This window comes from Panthera tigris, chromosome B1, assembly GCF_018350195.1.
Source record: "Panthera tigris isolate Pti1 chromosome B1, P.tigris_Pti1_mat1.1, whole genome shotgun sequence".
Lineage (NCBI taxonomy): Eukaryota > Metazoa > Chordata > Mammalia > Carnivora > Felidae > Panthera > Panthera tigris.
In genome coordinates this window covers 159234495-159249970 of record NC_056663.1, presented here as the reverse complement: position 1 = coordinate 159249970, position 15476 = coordinate 159234495, and the positions used below count along the sequence as shown (strand labels likewise).

The following is a 15476-nucleotide window of genomic DNA, read 5'->3' as shown; positions in this document are numbered from 1 at the left end:
CAGCTTCAGTCTGTGCTCATGAGCTCCAGTCTGCCCTTCCTGAGGACCTGTCCTGTGGATTTCAGACTGACTTAGCCAGCCACCACCTGGTGGAAGCCAATTTCTTGCAGTTAATCCTTTAGTATCTCTTACGCACACACGTGTGCACGCGTGTGCATGTGTACTTCTGCCTCTATCTCCTACTGGTTCTGTTTCACTGCTTAAACCCTGATCAAGATAGCCTCAGATGTCCCTAAAAAGCTTTTGTCCTACTGCACTAAATATGCAGGGTAATCTAGCAGGAAGCTCCCCCTGCCAATATTTTCTACTCAAAGTCAGTCTGATTTTTTTACTCAAAATACCTTCTGAAACTCAAGTGGAAACATTTGGCAGTGAAAAGAACCAGCACCCACACATCTTCTAGCATGTGGGAGAAATGTGGCCAGACACCAAAACTTCACATTAGAAATCATATCTGCCTCTGTTACTATTTCTAAATATTATTTGGTTTTGCTTGTGAATTGTTGTAAGATGTGTAAAAGGGAGTTCTGAGATAGACCAATGGGAAAAACAGAAAAATTAAAAATGATGTAGTTTTGAGAAATAGCAGGTCCCAGTAACCTGCACAGTCATTGTCATTTTAACTGATAGATCCTTGCCTAGACCTGGATTAAGTACAGAAATAGTTCAGTAAGTTTTGTTTTAGTATTTACAGTCAGTGTGCTGTAATGTGCCAAATACATTGCAGAAAATCAACATGCTATTCAAAATCATAAAACCAAAACCAAGTCTAATGGGAAAAATGGGATATTAACACAATACAAAAAAGATTTATCAGTGACATATTTTAAAAGAATAGGAACCTAATAAAAATAATAAAATGTTGTACGTGTTAATGGTAATGAAATATATAAACACCACAATAAATATGGCACTTTACCTTGGGAAAGACCTGAAGTTTGCCTGTGGACTGGTGCATTGGAAGGACTGCAGCTTGTGAGCTATTGTGAGGTAGAGGAAGGGAGGTTATACAAAACTGGACAGAAAGCTGAAATACCACATGTGTATGAGTGTATCTCCCAACACTGGTAGCGATCTGGGGTAACTGGTAGATATTTGAGGTGTATGTGAATATGCATTTTGCTACACACCTCACTTCAACTGGGCACGATATTCTCTATTCACCTAGTGTTTCTGGGTGAGGAGATAGCATAGATCAGTCACTGGAACACATATGCATTGCCAAAAAAGTGTGATTACAGGACTGACTGTACTACATAAAGAGATCACCATCCTTTATCTGTATTCTCAAAATCTCAAAAGTTCTTTGGAAGTTTGGCATAGATTTGTTTATTAACAAAACAAGGTGACTATAGATGTTTTCCAGAAATACTGCATTTGGTTATAAAATGCTGTCACAGACCCCACTGGGGTCTAAATGTACCTTTATACAATCTGAAAAATTCTGATGTCTTTTTTTTTTAATTTTTTTTAACATTTTTATTTATTTTTGAGACAGAGAGAGACAGAGCATGAACAGGGGAGGGGCAGAGAGAGAGGGAGACACAGAATCTGAAACAGGCTCCAGGCTCTGAGCAGTCAGCACAGAGCCCGACGCGGGGCTTGAACTCACGGACCGTGAGATCATGACCTGAGCCGAAGTCAGACGCTTAACCGACCAAGCCACCCAGGCGCCCCTGAAAAATTCTGATTTCTAAAACACATCTGCCCCTAAGGGGATAGGGAACAGTAGAGTGTATTATTGAGTGCTTTGTGTCAGGCATGACGATGGGTGCTATAGATGAAGAATAAACAAGGTGTAGTTCCCCATACCCAGGGAACTTGCAGTCTAAGAGCTAAAGCATGCTGTGTTGTTAGAGTAGATGTCTGTACATGCACAAATGGAGAACAGAGGACTTCTTTCTGGCTGGAGTGTTCAAGGACGTCTTTCCGGGGAACATAACGCCTGGAATGTGTTTGAAGGAACAGTTAGGAGTTCTCTAGGCAAAGGCAGAAAGGTGTTCCAGATAGAAGAAGTCCATGTGTGAAGGCGTGAAAGCAGAGTCACAGAAGATCCCCAGTGACTACTTTAATATCATACAACGTGGTGTTTGCTAGGGCTGCATAGCCAAGTGCTACAGAATGGGTGACTTAAACTACAGTTTATTTTCTTGATTCTGGGGGCTAGCAGTCTAAGATCAAGGTGTCATTGCTGTTTGTTTAGGCTTCTTTCCTTGGCTTGTAAATGGCCGTCTTCACCTTGTGTCCTCACATGGCCTTCCCTCTATGTGTTTCTGTGTCCTGATCTCTCTTTATAAGGACCCCAGTCATATTGGATTAGAGCCCACCTAAGGACCTCTTTTTACCTTAATTACCTCTTTAAAGGTACTCTGTCTCTGGGGCATCTGGGTGGCTCAGTTAGTTAAGTATCTGACTTTGGCTCAGGTCATGATCTCACAGTTTGTGAGTTCGAGCCCTGCATCAGGCTCTGTGCTGACAAGTTGGAGCCTGGAGCCTGCTTTAGATTCTGTGTATTCTTCTTTCACTACTCCTCCCCTGCTTGTGTTCTCTCTCTCTCTCTCTCTCTCTCTCTCTCTCTCTTTCTCTCAAAAATAAACATTTTAAAAAAAGACTCTGTCTCCAAATACATATTCTGGGGCACTTGGGGTTTAGGACTTTAACATATGAATTTTGAGGGGACACAGTTCAGCTTGTAATATATGGTATGGCTCAAAAGATGTATGAGGAAAGCACACAGAAGCCAGAGGAAGCTGTGGTCAATTATCACTGGGCTTGGTGACTTGGGAAAAGCTTCAAGGATGTAGGTCTTGAAGGATGAATAGAATTTCATCATGTTGAGAAGGAAGAAGATGACATTTCTTGCTGAGGAAACAAAAATTCCAAACTTTAGTCCTGGCTCAGAGTTCCACAACATATGCCATAGCCCATCCACCTAAGTGTCCAGGACCTGATACTTCCTGGTCACTGCCTTCTCTGCCTGTGACCCCTGACTTGAAAAAGCCACAGTCACTACCATCCCTGGGCCTCTCACCTTTGTTCCAGGCACCCCTGCCCTCTTCTAAAAGTATTATTGATCCTGTCTCTTCATGTTCTGAATCGGCATAACAGCAAATGTCTGCCTCTCTCTGTGTTTCCCCAGAAAAGGAGACAACTCTTCCTTCTTCCCTCCTGACTTGACAGCCAGCATGATAACCTTCCCTCCTCTCTGGAAGTAGAATCTCAGTCCTCAGTCTTCTCATGATGTGGCACTGGAGAGCACTCCTGCCTGACATGCCACCGACTCCTTAGTCTTAGTTGAAATGTGTTGGAATTACTGGATCTGGTAAAAATGTGATAGCCACCAAGTGCTTGTGTATCACTGTACTTCTGGTCATCTTTTTTAACAGAATAGTTTCTTCTCAAAAGCATCCTCATGTTCCAGAGCTAAGAAAAATTTTGTGAAATTCCCCTTAAATTAGTAAAATTATAGGATTCAGACAGTTGCTGCGTACTGTGTCCTAATGTACACTATTTGCCTACATGCTTGAAATCAGAACTTTACCTAAAACATTAGGTTTATTTAACCAGAATGTTTCAGTCAACTCACTTGAGTTTACTGAGCAGTGTACTCTGGAGTGTAGGGGAGGTTTGTGTATCAAATATATGGTACCTAAAGAAAATAAAAGATTTTTGAAAGAGGGGCACCTGGCTGGCTCAGTCAGTAGAGCATGTGACTCTTGATCTCGGGTTGTAAGTTCAAGCTCCCACATGTAGAGATTACGTAAAAGTAAATTAAAATATTTTTGAAAGAAATAATGAAGACAAGTGATTCCCAGGGTATGTTCAGAGGAGCACTTGTCATGACAGAGACCAGAAAGTCAGCTTTGGGAAGCACTGCATATTCTCTGCTCTTTTGGAAAGCAATAATGATATCAGCATATTAAAGACTCTGAAAAGCTTCACAGTAAAGAAACATATTTAACTTTATTTTACCTGCATTCTCAAATGTAGTGGTCTTTGAACAAGAAGCTGGCACCAACCATAGAGCACATTCTGAGAAACCCCAGACCAAGACATTTATGATGCTTAAAATGGAGTATGATAAAAAAAAATTCTGGGGGTGCCTGAGTGGCTCAGTCTGTTGAGTGTCCCAACTCTTGATTTCGGCTCAGGTCATGATTCCAGGGTTGTAGAATTGAGCCCCCATGCTCAGCGTGGTGCCTACTTGAGATTCTGTCTCTCTCTCCCTGTGCCCCTCTCCCCTGTTTGTGCACTCTCTCCCTCTAAAAAAATTTTTTTTAATTCTTTTTCTCCTCGGGAAGTGTATCATATAAATCCAATGCAGATAAATTGTATGCTTTCATTATTTTAGGTTTAGAAATGAAAATATAAGATTTGCATCCTTATGACAAATGGAAAATGAATCAGATTTGCTTGACTTGCCCAGGGATTTTTAATTTTTAGAAGCTTCTATATAAACTAGCAATTATGATGCTGCAGCCATCAAATGGCATGTAATTATATCTATGAAATAATGGATAATGTGCACTCTTTTAAATGAAAAAAATCCCTAAAGTAATTATTAGATGATGAAAATAAATTAATTCAGTTCAGTACTTAAAGAATGAAAATTACTGTCATTCCTGAAGCAGTCTATATGCATATATAGGTTCTTTCATGTGAAAAATTGCAACAGAAAATTGCAGAAATATTAAGAAAATATGGCACCCACTGCCTTTTCTACTATAAATTCAGTCTTAGAACTTAAAATGGTAAATTTCCAGAGAGGCTGGTAAGCAGATGTTTCATAGCTAGTAAGAAATGGGGTCAGGATTCGAGCCAAATACTCTTGTCTCTGGGGCCCACACATTTAACCCCTAACTAGAGCTGTAACCAGTAATAAAACAAGTTTAGTGGGAAGAACATTTCTTCCTTCTCTTTCCATTCTTCTCCCACTGTCCTAACCCCCCAACAAAAGTAAATTTATGTTATAAAATTCTAAAATGCTGTCTTAAATATGCTAATGTTGGAGAATACTTTGCTGAACTATATATACTTCTAAAGTATGGCAGTTGTATTTTGGAATACTTCACATTAGCATTGCAGAAGTGTTCTGTTTTGCTACATCGTTAAAATTGCTTTGATCTTTTAGACCCCCATCGGTACAAAAATAGTCACAGGAAGAGTTGGTGTTATCTGTGAAGAAAATAGCTGCTGGTAATGACCACACACTTAATCCAGTTGAGTCTGTGGAGACAGTGCAACCCCCAAATCATAAACTGATCATAAAATAGTTTATTTAGTGGGTATTTATAGACATATGCTCAGGTTTTCATAATGGTTGTTGTGCAATAGAATTGCAAATGTTTCATAAAATTTAGCTACTTGCTTTATTCATGTGAGAGATCTTATACCAGACTTTGAGAGTCAGGTGGGGAACCAAGTAAGTCTAACTGCCTCTCTGATTTATAAAACTTCATTTCCTATTAATGTTGCTTAGTTATGGTTTGCTATCTGAATAGAGGGTGGATCTAAATGTCATTCCTGAATCTTTTCATAAAATTAATTCTGGAAAATTAATTGCCCCAATCAATAGTAAAATAACCATAAAAACAAATATTTAAATTTTATTTCAGATGTAAAGATATTTATGACAGGAGATGTAGTTTGGAAATGAGGAGGCAATTTATTTTTTATAACTGAGATGTGACCAAACACTAAGACTTTGGAGCATACTTGTGAGCTTCTGTGTTCTGATTCCTCTTCCAAAGAGAGATTGGTGTTCTTAGGACTTATGGTCTCTTTTTCCTGTTGGAAGAAGGACTGGTTGTTGGATGGATAGTTCAAGTAGGTTTTACTGTTCTCTTACCTTCGTGATAATAACTAAGGCATTGCCAAAACAGCTTTTCCTGAGTAACTCTTGAGAAGTGCATTGACATTTGGACTTTGACACATCTTTCAGGATAATATGTGTGTACTCATGCCAAGTGAATGCCCATATAATGTGCAGTACAGAGTGCCAGAGTGCCAGAGTGCCTGGTTCACAAGCAGTCCTCAAATGGGGCCAGCTCTACAGACAGATCGCCTAAAGGAGGCCATTCTGTGCTTGCAAGAAGTCCACCAGGTTCTCCCAGCTAAGGTTTCCGTATCCTGGTGTCCTCCCCAAGGCTTTCTTTGTCCTGTCCTTGACTTTGTATTCAGCTCCTTCCAGATTCATTTCACTTCCTATCTTCCCCAACAATATGACCAGTGCAGACCAATTTTATATGGTGGCTGCCACCATTCGGGCATGAAGCAATACAAAGGACCATATAATCCTTTTTGGCTGGTATAGAGCAATTAATTAAATACACAACTAGTTAGTTAAATACACCCATTAGTTAAATACACAACTAACCTGTTGTTATTCTAAGAAACTGTAATTTAATTTGTCTTCCATTGTGGTTAATTTGGTTCCAGCTCAGCTAAACACCACAAACCTACCTTGACTTTAGAGCAAGTGATGATTTTTTTCCCCTGTCCATAAATTCTGACATAACCTGATGTTCTCTATTTAGTTTAAAAGCTAGATTTGTGGGTCCAGACTGGGGGTAATGGTGTAATAACTGATACTTTTAGAATTTGCTATGGTGTTTTAGAATATTTTTTCTTTCTTTCTTTCTTTCTTTCTTTCTTTCTTTCTTTCTTTCTTTCTTTCTTTCTTTCTTTCTTTCTTTCTTTCTTTTTTGAGAGAGAGAGAGAGAACGTGAGCAGGGGAGGAGCAGAGGGAAAGGGAGAGAGAGAATCTTAAGCAGGCTACACACCCAGTGCAGAGCCCAGTGCTGGGAGAGATCATGACCTAAGCTGAAATCAAGAGTTGGAAGCTTAACTGACTAAGCCACCCCTGGGGGTGCTAGCCAGGCACCCCTAGCATATTTCTGATTAGAGAACTAGGGGTTAGATATTTCTGTAGTGGGAAAAAGGCAGTCAGTATACAAGGAAAAAGGAAGAGTTTCATCTCAGAAATAAGTGGAATGTAGCACAAATTACTACTTGACCGTTTATAATAATGCTGCCAAATCTAGAAATTAGGTGTCATTTACATATTTTGAGCTTTGGACAGTCGTAGAGAAAACATTCATTTATTTTATCAGTCCAGTTATATAATGATACCTGTAGCATCTTTCAGAATTTTTTAAATTTACATTTCTTAATTGACTCATATAAGGTCATCTCTTTTAACATTTGCTTGATGTTCTTTGGTGGTCTTCAAAAATTGCTACTGATTATAATGTTTAAAATTTTTTTTTAACGTTTATTCATTTTTGAGAGATAGAGACAGAGTTCAAGCAGGGGAGGGGGAGAAAGAGAGGGAGACAGAATCTGAAGCAGGCTTCAGGCTCTGAGCTGTCAGCACTGAGCTGGACACGGGACTCAAACCCACAAACCACGAGATCATGACCTGAGCCGAAGTCGAACGCTCAACTGACTGAGCCACCCAGGCTCCCCTATAATGTTTTAAAATTATCCATTGATGGGAGCCAGAAGCAGGTGTCATGAAAATCTCTGGCTCATACTCCTGAATTGATAACCACTGAAAACATACAAACATTCTGAAATCAAACCCTCCAGTTTGTTCTGTTTGTTTTTACCATTTTTAAGCGTTATGATCTCAATTATACACACTTTCTTGTCTTTTAAATAATACACAGTGAAAAAAACTAAATTCCTTTTTGAGGACTATATGCTTACCGCAAAGCCTTATGTAGGGAGTCATCTGATATAACAAGTCTCCTTTCCTTTTAAACGTGATATTGTTATTTCAGGGACTACTGAAGTTTGAAGGCATTTGCACCTATATTAAGGATCCCAGACTGTTGTCCTTTTGTGATTGGTAACTATTCTATCTCAGTGTCTTACAGCTTAAGGCAAAGTGGTTTAAGCCACTTTTTCCTCACTTCAGACTTTCAGAAAGATCAGAACTGAAGATCACCAGAGGAAATGAGATGGTTACCTTACCTTGCACATCTTTAACCTCGTTTTTTGCCCAGATTTCTCTGTAGACTATGGCCCGAAGAGGTCTGGGGGCTCTAATATTCAGATGGGGACTCATACCTGTGTGTTTTGTGCAGGTATTTCTTAATACACATTGTGAGCTTTTGTATTTTCTTTTCCCTCAGAGCTCCTGACTCCAACTTAAGATATATTTCCCATGATGTTGACAAGTTATTTCATCTCTCTGTGCCTCAGACTCCTCACCTGTAAAATGGGGATGTTAATAATATCTACCTCATAGTGTCATTGTGAGGATTAGCTGAATTAATATTTAGAAAGTTCTTAAAGCAGTGATGTATAAAAAGGGTTAAGTAACTTAAAAAAAGATTGTCTGACCCTGAGTAAGTGGCTCTTTAAGCTTCTTAAAGAAAAGGAAGGATCTGAGAAGATGCTTCTTCTGGTATGGGTGATACACACTTTTTTTCCTGAGGTGGGAGTGGAGTGATAATGGATGAATTTGTAATTGAAGGAGCAGAACTTGAAAGGTATTACCTAAAATATCTGTCAGTAATGCTGGCACTGAGCCTGGGTCCTGACTGAATGAAGTAATATATGGAAAGATGTTCATAGCAACTCCTTTGGGGCTCTTCATAGTAGATTCTGAGAGGAGACGGGAGAAATAAATTGGAAATATATAGGGATGGAGGGAATTGGGGCAAAGCTGATGCCAAGAGTTAGCAGTTATTTTCTGTCTCTAACAAAGGCTAAAACAGGGTGATTCTCAGTGGAGAATGTGTGTGTGTGTGTGTGTGTGTGTGTGTGTGTGTGTGTAGATACACACACATAAATAGAAAGTTATATATATAAAGGTGTATGAAATTTTTTGAGCATCCGTCTGACTTAACATGTGTTCTCAGCTGCTTCTGTGGAGAAGGGCACTGGCCACCTGCTTGTTTTTTGTTTTTAATTTTTTTTTTTTTAATTTTTAGAACGAGTGGGGAGGGGCAGAGAGAGGGAGAGAGAGAGAGAGAGAGAGAGAGAGAGAGAGAGAGAGAGAGAATCCCAAGCAGGCTCCTTGCTCAGTGTAGAGCTTGACTTGGAGCTTGATCTCATGGCCATGAGATCACCACCTGATCAAGAGTTAGATGCTTAACCCACTGAGCCTCCCAGGAGCCCCTGGCCATCTGCCTATTAAAGAGAGCAGGCACCACTGTTGTGTGGCATGTGCAAAGGGGTGCTCTGAGGCCACTGTGAGCCTTGGAACCCCTCTGTGTCATCCCAGGTGCTTCTTGGGAGCCCGGTGACAGGAGACTTACTGTGCCCTTGGCTTGCCTCTGCCTGACTGTGCCCGGACTGGGGCTGGCCGTGTCATTCCTGGCACAGGGCTTGGTCGCTCATTCACTCTGATGGCTGCCCTTTGCCCCTTTGCCCCTTCTCCCTTGGCCAGAGGCAGCTCAGTTGTAATTTGCTCTCAGGCTCAGAAGTGCAGCCCTGTCAAACTGCAGTGTGTGTTCATCTTGTAATCCACAGACAAGAAGAAAGGAGGTAAATTCCAGCCTTTTAAGAAGTTGTTTGGTAAAAGGAAAAAGAAAGACACTTTGTTGTCCCAGGAGGCGTCAGCAGGGAGTAAGAGTCACTCTCCCCAGAGTGTCAGCAATGGGACCTTCTCTTCAGATGAGGAGACCCTGGAAGACAATCTAAGGTAATAATTCATACTTTTTCTCCCCCAGATTTTAGCAGAGTTCCAGGGTGGGGAATGGGATCCCAAAGGAGGCAAGGGTGGAGTCACAGATGTGTTGCATCTCTGGGAAGATGGAAGGCTTGGGGTACTTTGTGCATTCTGTGTGGAGATGTCACCATGGGGAATTGGCAACGAGTCTGGCCTCATTTTCTGGGAAAGCACAGGGATCTGTGCCTTCATTTTGCTGCCTTCACTGGTGATAGAGGCAGCACCCCGCTGGTTTGGCTCAGTAAGTTAATCTGGATAGAAGGAGACTGCATTCCCATGCCCTGTTGCTAGACGAAGAGACAGGGTGGTTACAGATTAGATTGTACATCCGTGTTGAGAACATAGACTGCTCAGGCACAAAGTGGTCACCCTTTCTACCTCTGGCAATCTCTAGCGACTTAGGGAGTCTGTAAGTCATAGAGCTTTGGCTTCTGCTCTTTGTTTTCTATGTTTCTCTCTACATCTTTCCCCCACCTCTCCTTGCCCCTCCCCTTTCTCTTTCTCTCCCTCCTTCTTCTTCCCCGCCCTCACCCCCCTTTGCTTCTTAGAGCACAGGTACTAAATCTGGCCATGACTGTGTCAAGAACTCAGAAAAGCAGGGTCAGGAAGTAGTTTCTCACCTGAGTGCTGGGAATTGAAGTTAGAGTCAGAGATGATTAAACTCTGCTACTGACAGCTTAGAAGTCAGCTCCTCTGAGAAGCCTTTTCCCACTCCCTGATCTGATTTGTTTGCCCTTGCTGGCATTCCCCTAGCATCACGCACCTGGCTCCAGCAAAGAACTTGTCACTTTCTATGGAAATTATTGATTTGCTTGTCTGTCTCATTTGACTGCCAGTTCCATGAAGTCAGGGACCGGGTTTTATTCAGCCTCGTATTAGGTGCTCAAAAACTGTTTCCTATGAATGCCTGGCACGGCACAACTTGCCGTAATACATGTGGAAGGAATAGATGAGGTAATCTGTGATATTTTTACTGTAATTCAAGGACAAGAACGAAAACATCCTGTGTGATGTATGTCAGTAAGTAAATTCTAATAGACACTCCAGTTGAGCACAACTTACATGCAGAATCCTTAGGCAAGCAGTGGCACATTAAGCTTTGCAGTGCTCGGTGACAGCATTACTGGGTCCTAACTGATATTGACTCTCTTCCTCAACAGGCCTGTTATTTGTCTTCCATTATCTTTAGTAAGAATACTATCGAATTTAACTATAGGAAATTATTTCACTGGAAGGAGAACACAGGTAGCACTAAGCCCATCCAGTGGTTGGGATGTCATTATGTACTAAGATATGCTTGAGTATTGTTCAGTATAAATGTTTTGATTTTACTTCAGTTTCTACAGTGGAAAATTGGAATGTGAACTGTTTCTACCTCACAGTATCAGAATGTGGTAACAGATACTAAAATGTGACCAACTAGTAGTTTAATGCAAAATGAGGTTGAGTCTAGAAGGTTCTCCTTTAGAAGGACTGTTCTGTGAAAACACAGGCTGTCCTTTTTTATGGTTTTGCCAAGTCCCTGATTTCTTACTGAATGATTTTAGACACTTAGAAGAGCCTGGATCCTGGTGGTTCTCTCCCCATTTAAGTTCTATTCCGTCTACCCCTTGGAGTTTTCCTTAGATTTTAAGTTATACAAAGCCTTGGAATTTCATATTGATTCAGACACCTGCACTTCTATAAAATAAAGGTAATGCCACCTGTTCTTATTATTGGTTTTTGTTAATAAACCTATATTTATGAGACATACACTATATTTTAATTATTTAGCACTTGTCTTTATAATAAAGGAATCGGGAGAGATAAGCTTTGGATGAAGAATTTTTAAAAATGTCTCTTTAACTATTTTTTAAATTAAAAAGACAAGAAAACAGGAATTATTTAAAATACACATTCCCCTTTTCTTCTCAAAAATTGACAGTTGCAAAGTAATTCCACCCGCAAAGTAAATACTACATTCATTGCTTACAGTATAGCTGAATTTCTGAATATTTGCCCTATTTACAGATGGAGAAAATTAAAGATGTTGTTTCCAACACTTCTTTTTTTTAATGGAAGTATAATATATTTCCTATAATTTTTTATTTTCAGTTTACTGCTCAATAATCATGTTACTTTAGATTGTGTAACGATTCACAGAATTTCTGTGCATTTTATTTGCTATCTCCAGCTCTCACTAAAACACAAAACTCAAAATTCTGTTAGCATGGTCTTGGGTGGAGGTTCCAAGGAGGCAGATTTCAGCCCAGTGTGAGGGAGAATTTCCTAAATACTAGGGCTGCCTAAAACTGGGGAGGCTGGGTATGTGCCAGAAGGAGTTTGGACTGATGAAGGGGAAATTCTGCACTGGGTGGGAATTTAAAGGAGTTGAACTTTAACATGCTGTCAAACTCTAAGAATCTGTAATTCTAGAAATGTCTCCATGGCCAAAAATAGCTCATTATTGATCTGCTCCTTCTGCCTGAAATTTCTCATTTCCTTTGGGCTTTTAACGCATACTGTTCTTTCTCTAGGTTAGAAGCCTTTATTTCTCCTAGGCTACTGCTTTTAAATTATACATGCCTGTGGGGAAAGCAAAATAGTAAAACAAGTTCAGTTTTTAACAATTTAATGTGACTTCCTTTATTAATTAAATGCAACTAAAATTGTGTTTCCCAAAATGTGTTAAATTTAAAAAGGGGGAGAGGGTCAGCTTGGCAAAAAAAGAAAAAAAAAATAGGTTGGGGAAATTCTGGGCCAAAACAAATAGGATCCTTTACATAGGACTTTTCAGAGCTTTTACTATGCTAATGTGCCCTGGGAATTTCTGAGAAGGGGGATGTATTATGGAACATTTCCAAGACTCCTTTAACCACAAACCTTTTTTTCACAGAGAATATCCAATGGCATATATTAAAGCTACCACTTATTGAACTTAATGCAATGTGGTTTTGCATAGTTGAACTCATATAATGTTCACACACTCCGAGGTTGACATTATTATCCCCATTTCTTATTTTCAAAAATTGAGATATAATTGACATATATCATATTAGTTTCAGATGTACAACATAATGATTCAGTATTTATATATACTGCAAAATAAGTCTGGTTACCATCTGTCACCATACAAAGGTATAAAAAAATTTTTTCTTGTGATGAGAACTTTAAAGACTTTTAAGATTTTAAGATCAAATATATGATATAAATAATATATACAATACAATATATAGAACAATATATACAGTAAAAATGATAGTATTATTAACTGTAGTCACCATGCTGTGTATTACATTGCCATGATTTATTTTATAACTGGAAATTTGTATCTCTTGACCCCCTTCACCCATTTCACCAACTGTTCAACCTCCTCCCCTCTGGCAACCATCAGTCTATTTCTGTATTTATTAGTTTTGTTTTACATGTTCACTTGTTTTAGTTTTTAGATTCCACTTGTAAGTGGGATCATACAGTATTTGCCTTTCTCTGTCTGACTTAGCATAATGTCCTCAAGGTTTATCCATATATCACAAATGGCAAGATTTCATTCTTTTTTATGACTGAGTGGTATTCCAGCATGTGTGTGTGTGTGTGTGTGTGTGTGTGTGTGTGTGTGTGTGTGTAACATCTTTATTCATCCATTGGTGGACACTTAGGTTGTTTCCATATCTTGCCTTGTGTAAATAATGTAGCAGTGAACAAGGGGTGCATATATGTTTTCAAATTAGTGTTTTTGTTTTCTTCAGATAAATGCCAGTAGTGGAATTGCTAGGTTACATGGTAGTTCTATTTTTAAATTTTTCAGGAACCTCCATACTGTTTTCCATAGTGGCTACACCAATTTATATTTTGGCCAACAGTGCACAAGGGTCCCTTGCCTCTAAATCCCTGCCAACACTTGTTTTTTCTTGTCTTTTTGGTGATGGCCATTGTAACATGTGTGAGGTGATACCTCATTGTGGTTTTCATTTGCATTTCCCTGATTAGTGTTGGTGAGCATTTTTTAATGTGCCTCATGGCCATCTTTATGTCTTTTTTGGAAAAATGTTCTGATCCTCTTCCCATTTTTTCATCAGAGTGTTTTTTGTTATTGGGTTGTATGAATTCTTTATATATTTTGGATATTAACCCTTTTTCAGATATATGATTTGCAAATATCTTCTCCCAATTAGGAGGATGGCTTTTCGTATTTTTGATGGTTTCCTTTGCTGTGCAGAAGCTTTTTAGTTTGATATAGTCCTGCTTGTTTATTTTTGCTTTTGTTGCCCTTGCCTTTGGAGTCAGATCTAAAAAATAATCACCAAGACTGATGTCAGCGAGCTTATTGCCAATGTTTTCTTCTAGTTTTATGGTTTCAGGTCTTCCACTCAAGTGTTGAATCCATTTTAAATTATTTTTGTACATGGTGTAAGATAGTGGTCTTATTTCAGCCATTGCACATGGCTGTCCAGTTTTCCCTGCACCATTTATTGAAGAAACTGTCCTTCCCCTACTGTATATTCTTGCCTCATTTGTTATAAATTAAGTGACCATTTATGTAGGTGTTTATTTCTGGGCTTTATATTCTGTACTATTGGTCACTATGTCTCTTTTTTATGCTGGTTCCATATATTCCAAAACATTCCATGTTTTGATTACTGTAGCTTTATAGTGTAGTTTGAAATCAGGGTTTGTGTTACCTCCAATTTTGTTCTTGTTTCTCAGGATTGCTTTGGCTCTTCAGTCTCTTTTGTGGCTCCATACAACTTTTAGGAATGTTTGTTCTATTTCGGTGAAAAATGCCGTTGGAATTTTGATAAGCATTGCATTGAATCTGTAGGTTTGGGTAGTATAGACATTTTTTTTTTCAACGTTTTTTATTTATTTTTGGGACAGAGAGAGACAGAGCATGAACGGGGGAGGGGCAGAGAGAGAGGGAGACACAGAATTGGAAACAGGCTCCAGGCTCCGAGCCATCAGCCCAGAGCCTGACGCGGGGCTCGAACTCACGGACCGCGAGATCGTGACCTGGCTGAAGTCGGACGCTTAACCGACTGCGCCACCCAGGCGCCCCATAGACATTTTAACAACATTTTAACAGTCCTTTCAATTAGTGAGCACAGAATATCTTTCCATTTGTGTCTTCTTCAGTTTCTTTTATCAATATGTTACAATTTTCAGTGTACAGGTCTTTCACCCCCTTGGTTAAACTTATTCCTGGCTATGTTTTTAATGCAATTGTAAATGGGATTGTTTTCTTAATTCTCTTTTTGATAGTTCATTGTTAGTATATAAAGATGCAACAGATTTTGGTGTATTGATTTTGTATCCTGCAACTTTACTGAATTCATTTATTTGTTCTAACAGTTTTTTGGTGCAATCTTTAGGGTTTTCCATATATAAAGTCCTGTCCACAAATAGTGACAGTTTTACTTCTTCTTTTCTAATTTGAATGCCTTTTCTTTCTTTTTCTTGCCTAATTGCTCTGGCTGGGACTTTCAGTACTATGTGGAATAAAAGTGGTGAGCATGGACATTCTTGTCTTGTTCCTCACACTATCCCCACTTCAAAGGGAAGAAAACTAAGGCTGGAGAGTGACTTGCTGGTAAGTTGCTGAGCCAGTAATTAAGCAGGAAAGAGGGCATTCTTAACCACCCATTCTAACTCTGAAGAAGCTGTAGCCTTACCAGGGAGCGAGTCACATGGCCCTGAATTCTACTAGTCCTGGGTCACCAGGCTCAGGTGTCTTCCTGCCTTTGCTGCCTTACTGAGGCTCTGCTGCTCCTAGGATTCCTCCCCACTTGTCCTGCTTCCAGTTTCTACCTCACACCCA

General features: G+C 39.6%; 1 protein-coding gene across 12 annotated transcripts in view; it reads left to right on the top strand.

Moving 5' to 3' along the window:
* The window catches only part of CRACD (capping protein inhibiting regulator of actin dynamics), a 139610-nt gene that overhangs the window by 68551 nt on the left and 55583 nt on the right, over positions 1 to 15476 (top strand). For 10 of the 12 annotated variants that reach the window (XR_006217003.1, XM_042984484.1, XM_042984482.1 and 7 more), the window contains one exon: positions 9484 to 9655. The exons of 1 other annotated variant lie outside the window; for it this stretch is intronic. Coding sequence is in view for 8 of the 11 variants with exons in the window: in XM_042984484.1 (XP_042840418.1) it covers positions 9484 to 9655 (172 nt within the window). In the remaining 3 variants the exon portion in view is untranslated. Of the gene's footprint in view, positions 1 to 9483; positions 9656 to 15476 lie in introns of those variants that run through there. One more of the 12 variants, XM_042984491.1, reaches the window with a different exon arrangement.